Source organism: Ooceraea biroi, chromosome 8 (assembly GCF_003672135.1).
Source record: "Ooceraea biroi isolate clonal line C1 chromosome 8, Obir_v5.4, whole genome shotgun sequence".
NCBI classification, from domain to species: domain Eukaryota; kingdom Metazoa; phylum Arthropoda; class Insecta; order Hymenoptera; family Formicidae; genus Ooceraea; species Ooceraea biroi.
Genome location: NC_039513.1, coordinates 13,493,386 through 13,518,439, shown reverse-complemented (window position 1 = coordinate 13,518,439; position 25,054 = coordinate 13,493,386). Strand labels below are relative to the sequence as shown.

Below are 25,054 nucleotides of genomic sequence, written 5' to 3'. Positions count from 1 at the left end.
CTTCTTTTTGTTTAATTTGGTACAGGTAAATACACGTATTTTTCACTGCAGAATGAATTCTCATGTACACGCGAAACGGCGTAAAGTGGCGGAAAGCCATTCCTTTATTTGATTAAGCAAACGTTCATTCAGAGACAAATGACGCGGAGTTAATAACACGCGTCCCGAGGACGAGTATCGTGAGAGAGTATCACGGCGGAAGAGCGAGGGAGAGAACAAGATCTAGCAGTATGTTATGCCGACTCGATTGCAGATAATCATCCTGCGCACAGCATCGAACTTCATCGACCTATAAATCGGCGTACGGCGTACTTGCGTGCGGACGTCGGCGACTCCCACCTGATGAGATGAGTTATCCAATCGTGCCAGGTATAAACACGCGATTATATGCGAGGAGGCCCGGGGCGGGCCTCCGTTACACACCGACCACGTAGAGAAAAACGTGGGAGATTGCGCTGACCGCTGCTATAGAGCGTGAACCACCGGACAATCCGACAATCCGTCACAATTAAGCGAAATTAGAAGTGACCGGACGTGTGATTCTTTTAAACGCATCGCACAGGATCCAGCTTCCTCTTTGCGACGGCGAACGTGTCGGAAAATAGATGAAAAACGTTATTACGCCCGATGGAGTCACTTTAGCGATACATCTAACGGATATCTGGACACATCTGGATGCACGCGAGCGTAAATCTTCGGCGGGAACACGACGAAATCAATGTTGCCGATACCGATACGAGCGCCCGATAAAATCAATGATATACGCCGACTATATGTATTAATTCAGTGATGTTAATCTGACTATACATGTACATGCAGTCATATACAGTCGGATCGAAAATAGGCCCGACTAGAAATGTTGTTAGGTTTACCTAATATGTTACAAGGACCTGACGTGGTTGGCGTAAGGTAATCCTGAATAAGGTATACCTAAGAATATCCTCATCAAGTTCAAATATGTATGACCTTTTTAGGGTTAAAATAATAAGGAACATATTAGGACCTTACGTTATGCCTGATATTTCAAAGTACAAATTTTGTTGAGGTTTACATTATTAGTACCTACTAAGGATCTTATTCCTTCACCCTGATATTTTTTAAAATTTAGAGGTAAAGGTTTCCCACATCTGGTCCTACATCGGACCATACGTAGTTTATCATATTATAATGTACGTTATATACTTAATGTAGAAAGAATAGTAATTTCTACTTAATTTGCGAGTAGTAATTATTTTTATATCATATACATTTCAATGTATTCGATTATGGAACAATAAGAGACAAAAATCAACACAAGTGTGTGTTTTCCGCCTCTGATTCACCAAGCGACCGATAGATGGCCAGGTCAGGCGTGACGTTCTCGCAAGAAACATTTGGTTAGCACCTTACAAATAACCATCTGGAAAACCGATCCAATACTCTTTTCTTCTCTTCTTTTGGACTCTTACTTAGAACATATACTAGTGGTATATGTTCCAAGGACTCTTACACTCACCGAAAATATCAAGTTTTAGTAATCCTTTAGACGACTTGGTGCTGTCTGGGTAGTAAGGATTTAATAATTCAACCCGATATAAACCTGATGAGGATATCCAGATAAGGACCTAACTATTGTGCTGCGTTACATGACTGATCAGGTCCTGATGAATTTACCTTATCAGGACCTGATAATAAAATAAGGTCGACCTGATCAGGACCACTGGATAAATTTCTAGTCGGGGGATCGTCAAACCGTCCCGCCGAAGGACGGATGTCGCCGAAATGAGGCGCAGTGCAGCGACCTAATGTCGCTCGGTCATAACGATCGCAAATTATCTGTCCGGTTTCAGCGGGGGCACCCCAGTCGAACCTCCTTCCCACCTCCTCCCCATCTCGTCTCGGATCAGTAGGCAATATCTCATAGAGCAGTGGACTTGCGTTTAGCCTATCACGAAGTGGATGTCCTTGTCGTGACCGTGAGGCTAATTGCCGGTGGTCAGCGCGAGGACGAACGTTGAGAGAGGATAAACGGTGGTGATGGTGGTTGGTGGTGGTGGTGGTGTGACGACGACGCAAAGGAGAGGACAAAATATCACGCTGATCCTGAGGAGGATGTCGCCCGAAGAGCGGCAAACAGCTCCCCGGTCGCTTCATTTTGTTCACGGCCCCACCATCCATCATCCTGGCTCCCGCCTGCCCGCCGCCCCCTCGAAAGGACGCCCTGGCGTGCGATCTTGAGCGCGAGACGCTCGCTTATAAGCCTCGTCGAAAAGATGGATGACGAAGGGTATTAAGTTTTTGTCTCCCCTAATGCTTTTTCTATGCGTTGCGCAACGCGCGCGAGAGGATCGCGAGCGGAAGCTGCTGGCGAGCGGGGAAAAAAGAAACGAGGGAGAGATCGCGCTCCGGATTCTCGCGGAAGGATTTTTAACGCAAGCAGTGCTAAATTGTTCTCTCGCAGTCCCACGAAGGTAACGGTAATAATGATCGAAGCGTTCATTCGTCTTCATTGAAATCGACGATCGCCAACTGCTTATTAAGGATTATTGCATTATTATAATTTTTTCAGGAATCGTATGATTACGGCGCTACTTTCAACTATATCGACGCTGACTGTACCCGCTGTGATTGTCGAAATGCGATTTTTCTCGTAGGCAGATTGCGGGAAAGCGCGGCACACTTCTCGAAATGAGCCGCGCGCGAGATCACCGACGCGCAATCGTCGTGACATCGACGGCAAAACGATGCGAGATAGAAAGTTAGAGGATAATTCGATGTCACCGATGTAACCACAAAGAGCACTTGAAAGAGTTCTCTCCGCGGCTTTCTCGTTTCTTCTCCCGGTAATGCAAACGCAAACGCAAACGCAAACGCACGCGTTCGCGCAGGTATTTCTTCTAATCTTCGACGGCGGTCCGCGGTGTTGCTGCCGCTGCTGCGGAAAAACGATCGGATATCGCCCGTACGGGGCCTGTAATCTGAGATAGGAGTACCCCGGCTGCGGGGAATCATAGACGGAGGATTTCTCGGGTGGAGCGAGCAAGAAACCCATCTTGGCGATGGCCAAGGGAGACGGTCAGGTGAGTATCCCCTACTACGCCATGGCGGCGATACTCTCCTAGAAGACGTAAATACGAGGAAATCGCGCGCTACCAGGAACGGGGATTTCTCGTTAGGAGAAACTGCCGTAAATGTAAAGTCCTGGTCGGCCAGTCGGAGATCGCTCATTCAAGTAGATGCACAGATTTTCCCGGAATCCTCGAGAGCTCGACCGAGAGAAATGGCGATGCGACTTCTCTCATTTGTCCTCCAGCTTCAAAAAAAGAATCGCCCTAGCGAGAAAAGTAAAATGATGAATTATGTAGTCAGTGTGAGATCGACTCGTGTCATTATCGAGCAGCAGGTAATTAAAAAAGTGATATTACTAATTGATGGTTCTACTCTATTTAATCAACGTGATACGCGCGAGCAGAACCTAATTAAAAAGCTTTTTGGTCTTGCAGAAGATTAAGCGCGCTTATAGCGCGAGAAACATGATAGCGAACGCGTGCTTGAGTATTTCGATAGTGTACGAAGATATTCGACACACAAATGACGTTCCGGAAAAAATTTGAGAGATTTCGGCTTTTTATAATTTTATCTCTCGCATCTCTCGAGCATTCAGTTTGCGAGCGGCCAATGATATTGGATTCGATTCATCAACTCCTGGTTAAACGGTCTACGAGCGAATATGGGTGGCTTTCAAGCGCGATAACGCTCGAACGGAGCTCAATAAGAGCGGCGAGGGACTTTATCGCTCATTGAAATTAATGATACTCGACGTGGTCTCGTCGACGATAGTGGACGCATTTTTCTTACGTCCTGACAGGTGATTACGCCGGTGAGATCTCAGAGTAATTGTTTACTGCACGCTTATTAAGTGTACACGGTGTCTCGGAAGAAAGTACCCTCTCAATCACGAATATAGATCGCAGATTACAGAGAATTACGGACGAGCGAGCCAAAAAGAGAGCACCATTGCTCCAAGCCTGCATCATTATTCGAAATAATAAAATAAATAAGTCGTCGGAATAGTACTTTCCCCTATTTCTCGATTTTTATTTTCTCGAACGAATACCGAACGAGATCTCTTCCTAATTTCTGAACGGAATTCTGCAAATTTCACGTCTCACAAGTAATCCCCAGAAAACAAGAAGGAGAAACATTAACAATGAGCCTCTCGCGCCGGCCGATCCGACAGAAAAGTCTGCAAAAGATCGATTCTCGATCCCGCGACCGTTCAAGTTTTCAATGAAGCCCTTATAAAGGTAGAGAGCCGCGCGTACAACGGCTTCTATGGACGAAGCTGGCGAAGGTTGCGCGAGGAAAAAGCTTCGATTCAACGGAAAAGAGAAGAATTTGTACACCTCGCTTGCTCTCCGTCTCTCTCTCTCTCTCGCTCTCTGACTCTCCGGACTCGATTAATCGGCCGCGGGCTATACGATCGAGGATGAATGCACCTTAAGACGGCGACCCACCTCATCGTCGCTGCCTCCATTCACTAGGAACAATCTACAGGCGGTTTCATTTGGCGTCATCGTCGTCGTGACCGGACTTTTCTCTCGCCTTTTCTCTCTCTTTCTTTTCCTCCTGTACGTATCGTATACCGTTACACCACTGGCTATCCGCGCCTTTCAATGACTTTCTGCCTTTTTGCAGCGACACGTTAGCTACGTGGACAGTCACTCTCGATTCTTCGTCAATCGGGATCACCGATCGCGAGATGATCCTTTCACGCAACGCAACGCAAGCACAATGGACCGCGGAAATTTATTGAGGAACTGCATCACCGCTGAAAGAGGTATCGTAATTATCATAAAATTAACTCTCTTGATTTACGCGATACGCCGTGAATTTCAATCCTCTAAAGATGGGTCCAGCCATGTGTCGTATCACCGTATCGTATTGTAAGATCTGGAAAGATAGTCGAGACTGACAGGTCGTATAGAGGATCGGAATGAAAACAAGTCGATCACAACAGTAAGAGTATTGGCCGTACAGCCTAAGACCTAGGCATGTGAACCAGGGATCCCGGAGAGTTCGAGTTCAAATCTAAGGCAGTCTCCTAGTTATTTTTTGCCTCTTACAATTCAGAAGTGGGATAAAATCCGCTACCCCTCGAAGACAGTTGAGATTCATCCGCTATCCCTCGGAGAGGAGGGAATTGAGAAGCAGCTGGCCGGTAGTGAAGCCTGAACATGGAGGTCGGGACGGACTCAGAGGAGTGAACCAACATGGAGGTCGGGACGGACTCAGAGGAGTGAACCAACATGGAGATTGGGAAGGACTCAGAGGAGTGAACCAACATGGAGGTTGGGAGGGACTCAGAAGAGTGAACGAAAAATGGAGGTTGGGAGGGACTCAAGTGGAGTGAACCGACGATTTGGAGACATTCGGGGACGAATGTAATGTCAGGCTGGCCGAGCTGTAAGATCTGGAAAGATAGTCGAGACTGACAGGTCGTATAGAGGATCAGAATGAAAACAAGTTGATCACAACAGTAGGAGTATTGGCCGTACAGCCTAAGACCTAGGCGTGTGAACCAGGGATCCCGGAGAGTTCGAGTTCAAATCTAAGGCAGTCTCCTAGTTATTTTTTGCCTCTTACAATTCAGAAGTGGGATAAAATCCGCTACCCCTCGAAGACAGTGAGATTCATCCGCTATCCCTCGGAGAGGAGGGAGTTGAGAAGCAGCTGGCCGGTAGTGAAGCCTGAACATGGAGGTCGGGACGGACTCAGAGGAGTGAACCAACATGGAGGTCGGGACGGACTCAGAGGAGTGAACCAACATGGAGATTGGGAAGGACTCAGAGGAGTGAACCAACATGGAGGTTGGGAGGGACTCAGAAGAGTGAACCAAAAATGGAGGTTGGGAGGGACTCAAGTGGAGTGAACCGACGATTTGGAGACATTCGGGGACGAATGTAATGTAGGCTGGCCGAGCTGTAAGATCTGGAAAGATAGTCGAGACTGACAGGTCGTATAGAGGATCAGAATGAAAACAAGTTGATCACAACAGTAGGAGTATTGGCCGTACAGCCTAAGACCTAGGCGTGTGAACCAGGGATCCCGGAGAGTTCGAGTTCAAATCTAAGGCAGTCTCCTAGTTATTTTTTGCCTCTTACAATTCAGAAGTGGGATAAAATCCGCTACCCCTCGAAGACAGTTGAGATTCATCCGCTATCCCTCGGAGAGGAGGGAGTTGAGAAGCAGCTGGCCGGTAGTGAAGCCTGAACATGGAGGTCGGGACGGACTCAGAGGAGTGAACCAACATGGAGGTCGGGACGGACTCAGAGGAGTGAACCAACATGGAGATTGGGAAGGACTCAGAGGAGTGAACCAACATGGAGGTTGGGAGGGACTCAGAAGAGTGAACCAAAAATGGAGGTTGGGAGGGACTCAAGTGGAGTGAACCGACGATTTGGAGACATTCGGGGACGAATGTAATGTAGGCTGGCCGAGCTGTAAGATCTGGAAAGATAGTCGAGACTGACAGGTCGTATAGAGGATCAGAATGAAAACAAGTTGATCACAACAGTAGGAGTATTGGCCGTACAGCCTAAGACCTAGGCGTGTGAACCAGGGATCCCGGAGAGTTCGAGTTCAAATCTAAGGCAGTCTCCTAGTTATTTTTTGCCTCTTACAATTCAGAAGTGGGATAAAATCCGCTACCCCTCGAAGACAGTTGAGATTCATCCGCTATCCCTCGGAGAGGAGGGAGTTGAGAAGCAGCTGGCCGGTAGTGAAGCCTGAACATGGAGGTCGGGACGGACTCAGAGGAGTGAACCAACATGGAGGTCGGGACGGACTCAGAGGAGTGAACGAAAAATGGAGGTTGGGAGGGACTCAAGTGGAGTGAACCGACGATTTGGAGACATTCGGGGACGAATGTAATGTAGGCTGGCCGAGCTGTAAGATCTGGAAAGATAGTCGAGACTGACAGGTCGTATAGAGGATCAGAATGAAAACAAGTCGATCACAACAGTAGGAGTATTGGCCGTACAGCCTAAGACCTAGGCGTGTGAACCAGGGATCCCGGAGAGTTCGAGTTCAAATCTAAGGCAGTCTCCTAGTTATTTTTCGCCTCTTACAGTATCATGATCGCGTATCACGATTAGCTTAGTGTGGACGGTGCGCCGTATCACATCTGCGTATCGTATCTGTGTATCAAAACAATACGCAGATACGATACGACCATGATCCATTTGAAGTCGGTATTTCGCCGAAACATCAAAGAAATGATACGAGATACGGATATAGTCAGTGTGAACGCTTACCGATCCTGAGATCCTGACTCGATTCAGTCGCGTTGCTTCGTCTAGCGATCGCAAAGTTATGGCTAATCTTTTTTGAACAGGTATTACTTTCCTATATGTGGTGTCTATTTTGGAAATCTGTTTCTCCACCAAATTTATCAGGTACTCAAACTCAATAGGTGACATTCTTGTGAAATTTTTGTACTGTCCACTAACAGATTGAAACTTTAAGTCGCGCAATAACTTTGGGCCACTGTATACTTCGCGATTCGCAAAAATTCTTTTTATCCACTACCGTCGTGATTTCCTCGGTTTCTTCAATAAATAATGAAGAAAAATGTAATTAACAGCAGCTAACTGTACAGACATTGTCTCCACAGCAGGTTAACGTGGAACAATACGTTAGATGGAAAACTAATAAAGAGATACAGATAAATGATACGGATACGGATTGAAAGCAAGGCCTCGGCGTATCATTATAACTAACGTATCCATATCATGCATGATACGCGATTATGATACGATACGATGATACGACACATGTCTGGACCCACCTTAACATGCTGCAGGTGATCAATTTGGAGAACGCACCGAGTGGAAGAGTCGATTAACGGTATCAGCGGAAAACCGCGTCCTCGAAAGCCGATCTGCATCCTCTCGACGATGGAACGTTCAAATTCGGACGAACCGGACTGGAAGATATACCCGTCGCCAAACGCGATCTTTAAACGAGATCGATTTAGGTCAGAGAAATCCACGGATCGCCGTTAATTTCGTTGCTATGTTGACTTTTAACGAGACCGACGCGGTCGCATCGAGGTTCGCGTGTCGCAGCGTGCCGCTGCTCGCCGCTACTTCATTTATTATTATTCAAGCGAGAGAAATATGCTATCGCGTTACGATATACACGTACCGACATTCGTCAAGAGGACATGGAAGGTAGCGAATGAACGTGTCACAAGTGCGACTCGCCGGACGAGAAAGAAGGAAAGAGAGAGAAAGAGAGAGTGATGGAGCAACTCGCGGCTAAGTAATAGCGATTTATCGCGCCCTTCCATCCCGATGTAAAACGAGCTGCGCGCATAGAGATATTCGCTTTTATCGCCGGCACGGTGTGTTCCAGCTTGTAATTTAAATGGCGGTCCTCAAAGCGGTACCGAAGGCGAGAAACAAATATCAAGATCGAGCGAGTGATACGTCATACACCAGCGGACATAACAGTACTTCGCTTACGACGTCAGTCGTAAGCCAGCTAAATATGAGGCTAACAATGGGCAGGTTATGCATGTCGAACGGATCAAGTTTTAACCGGCCGACGAGCAACGCAACGGAATAAACCGCGTCTAATCGGCGACCCCCATAGATCGGCAACACCGCAAAACATGCGAAGGAACGTAATTTCTAAAATTGGATGAAATCTACATGATCGGCAAGATTTCTTGTGAAATCTTCAAGAATATTTTATCTACTTTGATGTATGATATTAGTTATTATAGTTTTTTCGCTCTTGCTTTGACTTTACTTTTTCCAGTATTCTAAAATTTGTCGAAATTGCATGTATTTTTTTGATAGTTAAATATCAAATTAATATAAATGAAACATAAATTTTTAAGAATCTTTTCTATAATCTTTATTACTTTTTTTTCGACTGCAAATTATTTTCAGTGATAAAAGTCTAAGCCATGTAATTGGAATAGGTAAATAAATGAAATATTTGACAGGATCTCAATATTCCAATTTCATCATGCATAAATTTGCACCAAGTAAGAAATATGAATCTAAATATGAATTATGTAAAATAATGCAAGAAATGTCCATTAATAAAATCTTTGAGATAACTGAAAGTTTTCTGCAAAGTGGAAAGTAAAGGACAGTCTAAACCGAGTACGCGCCACAAAAAAACTGCATGATAACTTGTATCACACCTTTAAGGTATCAAAATGTCAGCATTTTATTACGGGGCACCGAAACGTTCTTTTCCGGCACTGCCAAAAGTTCTCTACATGTCGGCAAGCCCAAAATTCTTGCGGCACGATGACGACAACGACGACGGCCTTCTGCATACTGATGTCCGCTCAAAGCGTGAAGCGCGCGTGATTTTAACACCATATAAATTCGCAGCGGCGGCTATTACATGCGTAGCGTTGAGCAATCCGATGGTACGCGTTTTGATTACGATAACGCGTATCGTACGGAACGGGCGCGGCTCTCGAATCGTCGCGTTTACGAATTTCAATGGCTATTTCTCTCAAGAAATCCGCTGAATCTCGATCTACGTGTCAGATAAAGGCCGTTGCGAACACTCAAAAATCCCTGATAAAAAGTCGGTATCGCACAAGACGTCTTTCGCGGAAAAATTCCACACAAAAATGGGAAAAAGGATGTTAAGCGAACAAGGATTCGCTCCGTGTTACACAGACGCATAAACCGTTAAAGGCATTGTTTGAAATGCATAAGTATTGTTAAGGTACGATTATTATTAAAGAATATTATAAGATCTGGAAAGATAGTCGAGACTGACAGGTCGTATAGAGGATCGGAATGAAAACAAGTTGATCAGAACAGTAGAAGTATTGGCCGTACAGCCTAAGACCTAGGCGTGTGAACCAGGGATCCCGGAGAGTTCGAGTTCAAATCTACGGCAGTCTCCTAGTTATTTTTCGCCTCTTACAATTCAGAAGTGGGATAAAATCCGCTACCCCTCGAAGACAGGTGAGATTCATCCGCTATCCCTCGGAGAGGAGGGAGTTGAGAAGCAGCTGGCCGGTAGTGAAGCCTGAACATGGAGGTCGGGACGGACTCAGAGGAGTGAACCAACATGGAGGTCGGGACGGACTCAGAGGAGTGAACCAACATGGAGATTGGGAAGGACTCAGAGGAGTGAACCAACATGGAGGTTGGGAGGGACTCAGAAGAGTGAACCAAAAATGGAGGTTGGGAGGGACTCAAGTGGAGTGAACCGACGATTTGGAGACATTCGGGGACGAATGTAATGTCAGGCTGGCCGAGCTGTAAGATCTGGAAAGATAGTCGAGACTGACAGGTCGTATAGAGGATCAGAATGAAAACAAGTCGATCACAACAGTAGAAGTATTGGCCGTACAGCCTAAGACCTAGGCGTGTGAACCAGGGATCCCGGAGAGTTCGAGTTCAAATCTAAGGCAGTCTCCTAGTTATTTTTTGCCTCTTACAATTCAGAAGTGGGATAAAATCCGCTACCCCTCGAAGACAGTTGAGATTCATCCGCTATCCCTCGGAGAGGAGGGAGTTGAGAAGCAGCTGGCCGGTAGTGAAGCCTGAACATGGAGGTCGGGACGGACTCAGAGGAGTGAACCAACATGGAGATTGGGAAGGACTCAGAGGAGTGAACCAACATGGAGGTTGGGAGGGACTCAGAAGAGTGAACCAAAAATGGAGGTTGGGAGGGACTCAAGTGGAGTGAACCGACGATTTGGAGACATTCGGGGACGAATGTAATGTCAGGCTGGCCGAGCTGTAAGATCTGGAAAGATAGTCGAGACTGACAGGTCGTATAGAGGATCGAAATGAAAACAAGTTGATCAGAACAGTAGGAGTATTGGCTGTACAGCCTAAGACCTAGGCGTGTGAACTAGGGATCCCGGAGAGTTCGAGTTCAAATCTAAGGCAGTCTCCTAGTTATTTTTTGCCTCTTACAATTCAGAAGTGGGATAAAATCTGCTACCCCTCGAAGACAGTTGAGATTCATCCGCTATCCCTCGGAGAGGAGGGAGTTGCGAAGCAGCTGGCCGGTAGTGAAGCCTGAACATGGAGGTCGGGACGGACTCAGAGGAGTGAACCAACATGGAGGTCGGGACGGACTCAGAGGAGTGAACCAACATGGAGGTTGGGAGGGACTCAGAAGAGTGAACGAAAAATGGAGGTTGGGAGGGACTCAAGTGGAGTGAACCGACGATTTGGAGACATTCGGGGACGAATGTAATGTCAGGCTGGCCGAGCTGTAAGATCTGGAAAGATAGTCGAGACTGACAGGTCGTATAGAGGATCGGAATGAAAACAAGTTGATCAGAACAGTAGGAGTATTGGCCGTACAGCCTAAGACCTAGGCGTGTGAACCAGGGATCCCGGAGAGTTCGAGTTCAAATCTAAGGCAGTCTCCTAGTTATTTTTCGCCTCTTACAATATTTTCTTTTTCCAGTGTCGCGCGACACAACGATGTTTCCTCGCGGGACCAGCGTACGATAGCGATCTTGAGCGCCTGTATTAATAATTTCTGGTGACCGTGACAAAAGCAGCAGACGCTTCTGAAGAGAAATTTATATTCGACGAGCACGTGGACATCCGCGCTATCTCGTAACCGTACGTATTGTACGTGTACGTAGATATAATCACGAAATCGTAAATATCGCGGGTGGAATGTTCCCGCGTCGTGTCGAATTACCGAACATCTCTCTTATTCAATTTACAGTGTCGTACACCATAAACGTTACGGCTTCTCAATAGCGGTTGTTTCTTTGTAGCTATCACGAACGCAACGTACGACCCCGCTATTATTCTTGCGACACTCGTCGCGGAAATACCTGAAATTTTATTTAACTTGCAGATGAAGGATTCGATGAGATCAAATTAATTTGAAAAAATAAAAATTAACTCGAATCGAGGTGAAGCATGAGATGCGTGCGAACGTGCGTTCCGTGACGCGCGTCAACAACCTGTGGATTCGGGATGTGTCGCCGCATCTCATCGAGGTCTCGTAACTGCGCGTGCAACTGATAGCGCTTATCTTTGTCCATCGAGGGATAAATCGTCGCGGAACGATCGTTCTCGTATAACCGTTACTACGCAGAATCGTGCGCGCGAACCGAAACAAACAGCCTCCGACTTTATGGCCTCGCCTGGCGGTTTTAGCTTCTTACGGTTTCCCGAAAGGTCGCAGTAGCTGTGCGATGTTAATACTTTATTGCACTCTAATTAAGCCCATCAATGGGTATCTCCTTAACAATATTAATTAAATCACGGCAGAGAGAAAGAGAGAGAAAGAGATGGAGAGAGACAGGGAGCACTCTGCTGTGCACTTAATTACCAATTATCCATCGAGTACGCGAAGGAACGGGAATTATTTCCCGCGAGAGGAAGAAAAATATCGTCTTTCGGACCGAAACGGAAACCTGATTGCATGCCCGCGCGTTATCGTAAAAATACGCAAACAATAAACCGCGAACTAGCTCGGCCGAGAACTACTGGAATGTTATTCGCCTGGCCTTCTTTAGCTGTTAACGCTGCTCGGCCCAGTTTTTGCAATAAACATCACAAAGATGTCGATTTCGTGCACGCTCGCATTCCGTCTCAGATGTGCGCGCGTTTTCTCCGCTTACCCTTCCGACGCGTCAATTTTTCGTCACGCTAATGATTGATACGAACGCAACAGGCTCAGCCCGTTTAGGAACGTGGCAACGATCTCTCTTGCACAATGATACACACAATGGCCGCGTGATCGCGAGAGATACGCGAGGGAACACGCGGCGCACCGATAACGTTCGTGACTCGATTGACGGTAATTAATGATTTTTCCATTTCGCGTGTCTCTCTCGCGTAGGAGTTATCTGCACGCGCTAATCGCTGAGAGCCAGCAGCAGCCTTCCGATTCCATTAGAAGGTGAAATTCCATTCTGAGCTATTAACTCCGCGTCTGGTTCCCCGGGTTGAGCGATACATTGTTGTTCAACCACCACCGTCATTGCTAAGATCCCATCGAGACGAGGGAAGCGCAGCGGATAAAGAAAGGGAAGAACGAGAAAGATGGGCACACCGGCGTCGATTGTGTAATAGCGCGCGCGTTAATTGCCGTCAGTCGGAATCGGGGAATCCGGAATTTCCCCGCCGATCGTAATCGCCGTTAATTAATCGAACGTGCACACGCACGTAGTCCCGAAGGTATCGTACGTGTGAGAGCGAGCGCGCGCGCCGATCGAGTCACGTACACCCCGGCATCGCTAAATTGGAGAACAAGGTTACCGGGTGCGTTATATAAACGCGCAACTTTCCTAGTTGCACACGCACACATGTACACGGTGGTCGTGCGAAATGACGGCGATTAACCCGTACTAACTTAGTGCCGTGTGCGCCAAATCGCAGCGCTATTAAGCTGATCGTCCGCGTACCTTTTTCGAAAACGCGCAACGTGTAACGTGTACTCATCAAAGCCTGACATCGTCGACGAGGCACCTCCGAGCGGACGCGAGGAAACGTTTTTCGATTACATAATTAATCGAAAATTTCAGGCTATTAGGCAGATTAAGAGTAGATACGAGAGGCAGCGTTCGCGTTGCGGGATCAGAAAATTGATAGGAAAAGAAGATACACGAGCTCGAGAGAGCCCGGGAGGAAGCCCGAGGTACCGTAAGGCGTCTTCGAAATCGTTTCACCGGATCAGAATTTAAGGTACGTCCCAACCGCGTCTCGAGCCCTCTCACCCCAGGAAATTATTTCTCGAAGGCACTTACGAAGGCGCTCACGAAGAAGTAATCGGACTCTGAAAATACCGAGCTGCACGCCGATAATGGCCGGTCACGAGCATGGCCTAAGGGTCTCTTTAGTCAAGAGCAAGAACGTACGTACGCGCGTAATAAGACCGATTTCTTTTATTAATCGTATTTCCTATCGTGCGATACGATTGTAGGTAACATTCTCGCGTTGCCGCTGAAATTAGAGATCTTACGAATACGCACGAATAAGATACGCGAAATACGCTGGAAATATCCCCCGAACGGCCGGGGGAAACCAACTCCTTTTCCTCTTCTTTTCCTCTTTTTCCGTCGAGAGATCTCACGGATCGATCTGCGCGGTTACAGATTTTTAAGAGACGAACGGAATAGCGCACTGTACTTTCAGCTTTGAAGGATACTTAATGCGTCAAAAAATGAAATAATATGAATAAACAATTGATTAAATTGATTTTCTACTTTTAGATTTTTATCACAATTATCAAAAAACGTGAGCCTGCCGCGAAAATGATACAACGAGTAAAGAAACGTCGCGCATGCATATATTATTCGCGATCACACGCGTGAGAGAGAGAAAGAGAAAAGGAAAAAGAGAGATCGGAGGAAGAAGCGAAAGGAGAAGAACAAACCGATACAGAGATACCGCATCCATGCGAAAGCCGACAGGCCAACAACTCTCGGACGGGGGGCCTCTTCCCTCGTAGGGGTGCTGGAGGTAGAGGTGACTGGAATGCACCGAGAACAGGTCGCAAGGCTGCCGACATTCCGAAATTCGCAACGACGCGAGGAACCGGGAAAAAGTAGCCGCATATATATATATATATATATATATATATATATATATATATAATCGACTGTATAAATTAAACTGTATAAATTAAAATGGGCCACCCTGTATATATATATATATATATATATATATATGATATAATGATCTTCAAGATGAGTTTTGAGGACATTTTAAGGACATAAGATGACATTTTTCGGAAAAATGTTTCAGACAAAAGTTACTTACTTTTCGATGGAGAATAAGAATCTGCAATAAAAAGTTGGGGTTTCAATTTAAGAAATTGAAGGTGATCTTCGCGTGACCTTCAAACGACTATTCAAGGTCAAACCAATGGTATCATCTTATGTCCCCCTCGAAATCGTGACATGTCTGTCTGAAACATTTTTTCGTATCTCTTTTAGTTTTTTAAAAAATCGACTGTATAAATTAAAATGGGCCACCCTGTATATATATGCGGCTGAAGCGCACCGGACAGCGAACAAAATTTCCAAACCGCGTTGCTTCGGGGATATTCTACGAGCTCGCGTTACGAATAGCTCAGACAATCCATCAAGGCGAAACACTAATTCTCTCTCCTTCTCTCGGCATTTTAACGAGCTAAATGAAGTGAATTTCCGGAAGTGGATCTCGCGCTTGCTGGACGTCCGCAGCACACAAATGCGCGTTAACGTTAATGTTAATTCCCGCGACAGGAGATAAATGACGCACGCGTGCACGTATGTTCTGATGCCCGGACACGTTACACAGACGCAGCGATCAGGAACGTAATTTCGCGTAAACGACATTGTAACTTCGGTTAAAGGATAGCGCGATTAACTCCGGCAATTAATGAAGCATTAAAACGAACGGTAAAATGGCGTGAGGAGGCGGTTCCGCATGCCGAAAAAATACGCACTTACGGAGTGACAACGATTCCGCAATCGCGTTTTCCTCCCGCTGTCCTCGGTGTACCGTACGCTCGGTGTAGAGCGAATTGATTTTTAATGGTCTTATTACGTTCTCGTTGTGTACGTGTGCACGTATGTAGGTGTGCGTGTCCTCTCTCTCTCTCTCTTTCCTCCCTGTCTCTTTCTCTCTCCTGGATTTTTACGGGCCCGTTTACTCATCGACGAAGACTCCGCCATAAATAAAAATCATACAAGACGAAAAAAAGCAGAACTATAAAGATTCCTTTCTCGTTCTGATATTCGCCGAACATGCTGCGCGCGCGCACACCAGAAGTTATATTCGTGATCGTGACACGGTGACGTTCTGCACGTACTGGTATCAAAAGAACAAAGCTACCTTTCTAAGCATCGTTGTTTTATCCTACTTCCAGATCGAACGTTTCAGTCTCTTCAAAGTAAGTAAACTTTTGTGTACGTAGCATACTTTCGTTCGAGCAAATATATAATGCAAAGAGCGATCATGCTTAATCAATGACCAAAATCCTTTTATGCAGTGTATTTTTTCTAAAATTTTTGTGTAGCCCTTACCATCACTCTAACGTGTCCAAATTTAACGTATAAAAATCGATATCTACTATTTTCTATAAAATGCATTTAACAAATGCATTTTAGAAAATAGTGAGAATTAAAAGGAGCGACAGAAATTCGTGAAATTCAGATTTCTGTATCACAAAAGTTTTGTTTTTTTATATACGTAATAACAAGAAATGAGGTAGCATCCAATTACGAGCGTCTACAGCAGCTCATTTAACGCGCCAGCATTATATGGTATTCAATATCGTTCGATACTTCGTACATTCATACGGTATGCTCCAACGGATGAAGAAATCCTGAAGTTTTTACATACAGCAAGTCGAGAGGCAAGTCCGAAGAGCCGAAAATTTTCTTTTACTACCGAGCGATTTCTTTCGAGACGCGCCAGGGATTTTATAATACTCCCGCTCGGGACGTGCCTTTTAAATCGCCGCGTAACCGTTGCTCGTTACACGCGTATGATTATCCGTCGTAAAAAAAGGGCCGCGCTGCTCGCGCCGAATGGCGCGCGATCGAAAGCGGCCTAAACGTCGAACCGCTGCGCGAGGAAAAAAGCGCGTGGCATGCGGCAAGCGTGATCCTTAAGCGTGATCGTCAAACGGTGATATCCATTCTATTAGGAGTGTGATTTAGTTTTGAGGGTTTTGCAACAGGTGGCTGTAGTGTCAGTTTGTTCCAATAGCTGTTTCCGATAACTGTTGTTTCTTACAGTCTTGACATTATCCATGACATTTAGTAGCATTGTAGCAATAGATGCAATAGCAGTCGTGTTTATATCATCGTAAAAATGCAACTTCCGAAACAGCATTTTCCACATGCGTTGCTTTTGTTTTTTAATCAAAAGAAAACTGCGGCTGACGGTTATAGAATTCTTGTGGAAACTTATGGTGATTCTGCCCCATCAATTAAGACGCGTGAATACTGGTTTAGACGCTTTAAGAGTGGTCATACTGATGTGAAGGACAAAGAACGCTCGGGACAACCAAGAAAGCTTGAAAATGCAGATTTGCGAGCATTATTGCACGAAAATCCAACAGAATCCACTTCAGAACTTGCCAGAGCATTAAATGTTGATCGTACAACAGTTACCAAACATTTACATGAAATGGGAAAAATTCAGAAAGAAGGGAAATGGGTTCGACATGAATTATCGGAAAGTGCCATTGCGAACCGGTTGAACATTTGCATTTCATTGATCGCCAAGCAAAAAAAAGAAGAGTCTTTTGTCTCGGATTGTTACTGGGGATGAAAAGTGGATCTATTTTGATAATCCGAAACGCAGAAAATCATGGGTGGATCCAGGCGAACCATCAACATCCACTCCGAGACGCAATATTCACGGTTGAAAAGTAATGCTCCGTATTTGGTGGGATAGTGCACTATGAGCTGTTAAATCCGCACGAGACTGTCACGGCTGATCGTTATCGACACCAATTGTACAAGTTGAAGCAAGCATTGAACGAAAAACGACCAGCAATTGCGAGTAAACGACGGAAAGTGATTCTTCTTCGTGACAACGCTCGACCTGACGTTGTGTTATCAGCGAAAGAAACACTATTAGAGCTTGAATGGGAAGTCTTCTCCGGACATTGCTCCATGCGATTATTATTTGTTCCGGTGGATGCAACACGCTTTAGAGGATACACACTTTGATAATTTGGAAGAAGTGCGAAAATTCGTCGACGAATGGATCAACTGAAAAGAAGAGTGATTTTATCGTGGTGGAATCGATCTCTTGCCAGAAAGATGGGAAAAAGTGATAGAAAAGGAAGGAAAATATTTTGATTAAGGTATTCATTCATTATCATATTTAAATACATGCGTTTTTGAGCAAAAAACCCTCAAAACTAAATCACACCCCTAATACATGTGGACTTACGTGCGTGATATCGTTGTCTCGCGATCGTTACTTCCTCCGGGATCGCTCCTACCTGTCTTCCGTGCCGGAACGTTCGCCCGTTGCGCACTTTACACGCGGCACTCGCGTAAATTACGCAATCACTGGAACACGCGACTCGCGATCCTCCCCTCTCTCTCTCTCGTTCTCCAGCTTTAACGATCGATCGAATAAACTCCCGTTCTTACTTTATATCGATCTGGGAAGCTGCGGGAGCCGATACACTGGCAGGTAGAGTTAATGAACCGCGACTGTCGCGGTGCAACCGCGCCGGAAGATCGGATGTCGCTCCGAAGGACAAACGCGGGGAATAAACAAAACGTTCGTGCACGGAGAGCGATCCGCGAGCCACGACCGCGGCGGATCTTGCATAACGCCGAGACGTCCTGACAGCGAGCGCAGGACCTCCGCTCCCTCCTCTCGGCTCGTCCCCGATCTCAGGAAGGAATTCGAGGGCGAGCGAGGAGGCCAAGTTGAATCGGGCGCCCGAGCATGAGGGAGAAAAAGAGCGAGAATGTGACGGAAGGAGACCGCGACGAAAGGGGGAAAGACAGAGAGAGAGAAGCGTTTATCACCGTCGTACGACGAGTTCTCTCTAAGGGGGGGGGGGGGGGGGACCGAGAGGTATGTATAGCGAGCATAAAACAATCTACACGAATAAAACGTACAAAAGGAGGTGCGGAGAGTGAAGAAACTGGATTGATTTCGGAACGGCCGCGTCACTTGCAAAAACGTAATTAGTGAAACGTAATCAATAATGATGTCTCACGTGCGTGCATTCGGTAAAAATAATAGATTGCCGATAAATTCGATAACGGAGAACAAAGTTTATTGCGCAGTAGTGGCGTGAACAGCAAACCAACAAATTCCTAACGATCTTGTAACGATCCACTAAGTTCGCTTTCCAAATCGAATTCGATTCGTTTTAAAGAAAATTAGAAGCTGATGATCATCTGCCGGATGCACGGCACTTATCCTCATTGACAAGAAACTTTTGATTTTGTTTTCGCATTCTTTTCGCGCCAGATGCGGCGAGTCTTCCACGCCTCAACTCAATAATGCGCAACAACTATGACTAATTACAACTAACTACTTATGAGAAAAAGCAAGAGGAACAGAAAGAGAGGGAGAGAGAGAGAAAGAAAGCAGGCAAGAGCGCGGTAGCGAAAGAGGAGGAGCCGAAAAGAGCGAGGAAGAGGATTACACGGAGAAGACGAAGACGGAATGAGTCCATCAAGCAAAACTCACCCTGTTGCATTCCAGAGCCTCCGCGCTGTGCTCCTCCTTCTGCTTGAAGCAGCTGCTGCACTTGCTCTTGTTGAATATGTTCGGCGCGAACTTCCTGCACTCGGCGCCGGTGCCGCGGACGCCGCCCGCCGTGCCACCCGACATCGCGACACGTGCGAATTAACCGCGATCGCAGTCGAAGCGCAGCATCGCCTTCTTCTTTCCTTCCTCTTCCTGCCTGCCTGCCCTCCCCGTCGGCCTTCCTTCCTGCCTGCCTCGCTTTCCTCCGGCGTTTCTCCGCTTCCGCCCGTGGCAGCGAGCGCGCGTAGTCGGTGATCCGTCGCTTCCAGGAAGTGGAAATCTACCTCCGCTCGTTCACTCGAGTGTCGCTCTTTCGCGTCTGTCACTGCCCGGTTCACTCAGTCTCCGTACGGCGATACGATCGCGCACCGACCCCCGCGCGAATCCGATCGATCGAGGCGCGGAAATGTCACCCGCGTCAATTTCGGAGCGCACGCCGGCGCTCGAGCCGAGCGGTGACGGTACGGCAAAGCGGTATACGAGCGCACCGCTCGCTGCGGGAGCACGCGTTACTTCCGCAGGGTTAGGAAAACCCGCTCGGCAGTCACCGTGATCTCCGTTCCCCTCGATCCTGATCTTCGCTTGCGGAAGTGAGCGGAAGCGACGATGCTCCGGTTCATCGGTCGCGATCGATCCCGACGCCGCACCGGGACGCCGTCGATCGCCGCGAGCGAGCGAGCGGAATCTCGCTCGTCGGGCGCGGATTCCGCAGCACCCGCAAAACCGAGCGAGCGAACGAGCGGACGCGGCGGCAGGCCGCACAGCACACACCCGCGCGCGCGACACACTCACCGTCGACTGTCAGTCCGGCGCGATCCGGCCGAACTCGCGACCCCTCCTCGCCCCACTCCGATGCGAGCGACTCGCACACTGCCCCGCGTTCCCGTACGTAACCTCCCCGTTCGATCGGCGCGCGGCGGCGGCGGCGACCTCGCCTCTCCGCTCCGCCGCTCCCGGACACTCCCGAAGCACGTGGATTCACGCCGTCGCTCCGAATCCCGCCCGTGCCACGCCGCCAGTGTCGCGAAACCCCGCGACCAACGTTGCCGTTGTCATCGGGGATTCCCCGCGAAACCCCGATGCACGCGCACGTGCGCCTACGTTCGCGTCGCTGACCGAGCGGGCGAGCGCGAGATCTCGATCGCGGTGCACTTCAGAGACACCGGTGTCCCGATTTGCCGCGCGGGCGCGAGGGGGAGGGAATGAGTAGGACTCACGAGCATCGATCTGACAATGCGTCTCGATGATGTGACACCGATGGGCGAACGTATCTCGATGCGTACGTGCGCTCGTTCATTCGCTCCGAATGTCACCGCGAGAGTGCGACGGCCGATTCTCTAGTCCCGCGGACGGGAACTCGCGCACCCACGACGGGCCATCCGTGATGACGTGCGATACCGTGACGACGCGCTTACGACGAGCGAGCGAACGCATTCACGACGACGTTCGCGTCGCGCTGCCTGCCGACGGTACGATCGCGCGGACGTCCAACCGCGATCTGGCGCACCGTTCGATTCGCGATCCGCGCACGAACAATCTACTCCGAGAGTCGCGGCCCGGCCGACCGCGGAACGCACTGGCCGCAGCGTCACTACGCGCGACCGCGAATATAGTCCCCTCCCCCGTCTGTCGCCCGCCACGCCGCCAAGGTGGAATCGTTCGAACCTCCGCGAATGTATCGCGCACTTCGCGGCATTCGGTATCGATTCCGCAAGTGTTTAAATAAACGTTACTGTTACGGCTAATACGAGGCCTCTCTCTCTGATCACATTTTCCATATTTTTAATACTGTTCCCGCGTATCTGCCTTTCTTTCTCTGTTTAAAAGATGCTACTTTAATTTTAAGTGCAGAAGGTGTAACAAATGCGACTAATAAGTGGAATAAAGCGATTGCCCATACAGCACACAAACGTTAAATCAACATCTCAGAAATGTTGCATATCAACATTGCAATGTTCCATCAATATCGCAAAATGTATTGGGTTGGCCAAAAAGTAATTGCGTTTTTTTCCAACAGATGGACATACATGTCTTGAAATGTAACTAACTTCATTCTAAACCGCAAATTCATTATGTAGGTTAACAACTCACAGTTCAAGCTTGTTTTACAAAAAGAAAGTACACGATTTCGTTAACAATTGTTTGTTTGCCGTCGATTTCAAAATGGAAAATCAAAAAGAACATTTTCCTCATATTTTCTTTTATTACTTCCGAAAAGGGAAAAACGCTGTGCAAGCTCGTAAAAAGTTATGTCATGTATATGGCGAAGATGCTTTAAAACTGCGGCAGTGTCAAAATTCGTTTACTAAATTTCGATCTGGAGATTTTAATGTGAAAGATGCACCACGCTCAGGAAGGCTAATCGAAATTGATGATGACAAAATAAAGGCACTGATCGATTCCAATCGGCGTTTAACGACACGAGAGATTGCTGAGAATCTTAACATATCGAAATCAAGTGTTGAAAACCATTTAAAACGACTTGGATACATTAGTAAGCTCGATATTTCGGTACCACATGAGCTGAAAGAAATTCATCTCACTAAGCGTATTGACATCTGCGATTCTCTTTTGAAACGTGAGGAAAATGATCGATTTTTGAAACGTATGATAACAGGCGACGAAAAATGGATCGTCTACAACAACGTCAAACGAAAAAGATGGTGGAGCAAGCGTGATGAACCTGCTGAAAGCACTTGAAAAGCAGATATTCACCAAAGAAAGATTATGCTGTCAGTCTGGTGGGACTGTGTATTTTGAGCTGCTTGCAAGGAATCAAACCATTAATTCAGACGTATACTGTCGTCAACTGGATAAATGAAATGATGCCATCAAACAGAAACGTCGAGAATTGGTGAATCGCAAAGGTGTTGTGTTATCACCATGATAACGCTAGACCACGTACAAGTTTGGTCACTCGTGAAAAATTGTTGCAGCTTGGATGGGATGTGTTACCATGATGTTACCACATCCACCATATTCGCCAGACCTGGCACCATCAGATTACCATTTGTTTCGTTCTTTGCAAAACGCCTTGAATGGTAAAACCTTGACTGCTGATGAGGATATCAAATCGTTGTTGGAATTGTTTTTTGCTGAAAAAGATAAGAACTTTTTAGAGCGCGGAATCATGAAGTTGCCTGAAAAATGGCAAAAGATAATCAAACAAAATGGACAATATATCGTTTAATAAAGTTTTTGTTTCCCATGAAAAATTCGCCTTTTATTTATATAAAAAAAACGCAATTACTTTTTGGCCAACCCAATAGATTCGACGTAGAAAAGATATTGCATAAATGTCTAATATCCGTTGAATTGCAATGTCTTGTAGATATTGCATTCAACATCTACAAGACATTGCAATTCAACATTTAGAAACCTTTGTTAGATCTTGGGATTGTTCTTTTTCGCTGCACTTCTGAACAGTGCAATAAGTTAGAGCGAAACAAATATACTTTCTTTCAAGGTGCGATTTCATTGTGTCGCTCGTCGCTCATTTTTAGTAGAGTGGGTAAAAGAGAGTGTCGCCAATTAACCGGAAGTCGCCATTGTCAGACAAAGTAAAACGATATTAAAACGTCACTACTACTTTAAATGTACACTTCCACAACTACGTTCACCTAATACCTATTGACGGCTAACCGGAAATTGTCTGTAAATGGCGGAGCCAATCAGCATTAGGCATGTATATTGGCGACACTCTCCTTTTACCCACTCTAATTTTTAGCGTAAAAACAGATCACGTGATCAAAATTGACCAATGTCCAGCGTTAATTTTGATCACGTGACTTGTTTTGACGCTAAAAATGAGCGACGAGCGACACAATGAACATTTACCTTCATTCTAACTTATTGCACTAGTTCAGAAGTACAGCGAAAAAGAAAACCTATTGATTTAACATTATTAATTAATTATTACTAAATATAATACAATTATTTGTTACATATAAGAAGAATGACAATCTTTAAATTGACCATTAATTAATAAAATTATTTGTTACATGTTGTTTCAATGTTGTAGCAACGTACAGAATCAATGTAGAAGAATCAACATAGATTCAACGTTGAAAAAATATTTATATTTTAATATTTAACATTTAACATTTTCGCAACGTTATTTCAACTTTCTGCGCTGTATGGGTTGCGTTATTGTAAATAGTCTTAAATAAATTCGTTTTATTTACATTTACAAGCGCTTTATTTTTCCTATTTTTTCGGAATGTATTATATATGCACTTTGTAACTATAATTTAGTTTATGTGAACATATTCGATATCTAATTTCGAATTAAATATTTGAAATAAACGCAACATTCATTTGGTCACTCAATTATGCGCTGTTGAAATAGGAATCGAAACAGACGCAATGCAAGTCGACCATCAATGATCGCCATTTTGTGTATTCACACATTTCGATCATTCACGGAACCGAAATTCGACTATATCTGCGATTGATATTTCTCATCATCATTGCGCTCAAGCGTAAATTGTATATAATTTCAATATGATTTTTATATGTTGCGTTTATTTATCAAGTATTGCATAAATGCGCGCTATTTCACGTACGAGTCTCGATTATTAAATGTACGAGCCTCGTCTCTGAATATATTATGCATCATATTATTCAAATAGGAAGATATGTATGAATTTCACGAAATATGTAATTCATAATTTAACAACATAATTAAAGCAAATTAGCGTCAAGCAATATAAACCATTCGTCCATACCGTAGCTCTATAATTACGTTACAAAATACCGAGCTTACCCATACAGCACAGAAGCTTGCACCAACATTGCAGCAACGTTGCAACGTTGCAAATTGCAATGCAACAGTACAAAGCATTGCAGAGATATATATCCGCAAAATACCAGCACACTTGTAGCTACATGACATTAATATTTCGGAAACATTGCACAATCAAAATTTGTAATTAATTAATATTAATAATTCATTTTATTAAGACATTGGAGTCTTCCTATCCTAACGAGATTCGTCCAAATCTATTCGACCAATGTGATGACCAGAATCTGAACTCGGAAATATGCGCATGCGGTGTTTGTCTCTTTCGACTATCTAAAGAACATGGTGGTTGTACGACGCGAGCATCATTCTAAAAGAAAGTAGTTACGTAAAAGAAAAAGGTAAGTACTTTTTTATAATATTATGTCTCATTATAGCACTTGTGTGCTGTTAAAATCTTGTATCTATTAATTATAATAGAGAATCTCTATTTGCCTATCTCACGGTTTATATCACTATAACCTCAAAATTATGGAAATTCATTAGAAAACTGCATATTAATAGTTGTAATATTTTTAATAACTTTTTCTGTTATAGAAGCTGTTCGTGAAATACACAATCATGCCACTGACGCAGAAATTGCTGAATGCATTTCCAAGTGGCTTGCTCAAGCTCCGGTTAGGATTGAGAGATCAAAGTATGTCATTTTACATATAATTCTATACATACTTGCAGTATGTATATTTTTATGTAATTTTATGCTACTATATGAATTTTAATTCCTATTTTATTTTTACAGGCAACATACAAACAAAAACGAAGAAGATTCAATTATTTAATTAAAGGAAAAATAATATCTCAAGAAGAGGATTTTTAAGTTTTTTTAATAAAGAACAGTTACTTTTTTATAACAAAAAAAGAGAAAATGTTTATTTCATTTCTTATTACTATTGTTATATTACATATAATTGTCTATTTATGTTAATAAATAAAAATATTGAAGTTATATAAATAAAAATATTTAAAGTATATAATAATGAATAATTATAATTATTGCAAATTCATTACATTGCAATGTTCC

The 25,054-nt window shown here is 45.2% G+C and overlaps 1 protein-coding gene across 4 annotated transcripts in view; it reads right to left on the bottom strand.

The window, feature by feature from the left end:
• Nucleotides 1-21,239, bottom strand: part of LOC105275023 (protein outspread) — a 229,764-nt gene extending 208,525 nt beyond the window's left edge. For 2 of the 4 annotated variants that reach the window (XM_026972093.1, XM_026972095.1), the window contains exon 1: nt 19,173-21,239. In XM_026972093.1, coding sequence (XP_026827894.1) covers nt 19,173-19,316 — 144 coding nt within the window. In that variant the 5' untranslated portion in view covers nt 19,317-21,239. The remainder of the gene's footprint in view (nt 1-19,172) is intronic. The other 2 variants (XM_026972094.1, XM_026972096.1) reach the window with 1 other exon arrangement.
• Nucleotides 21,240-25,054: the final 3,815 nt, after the last annotated feature.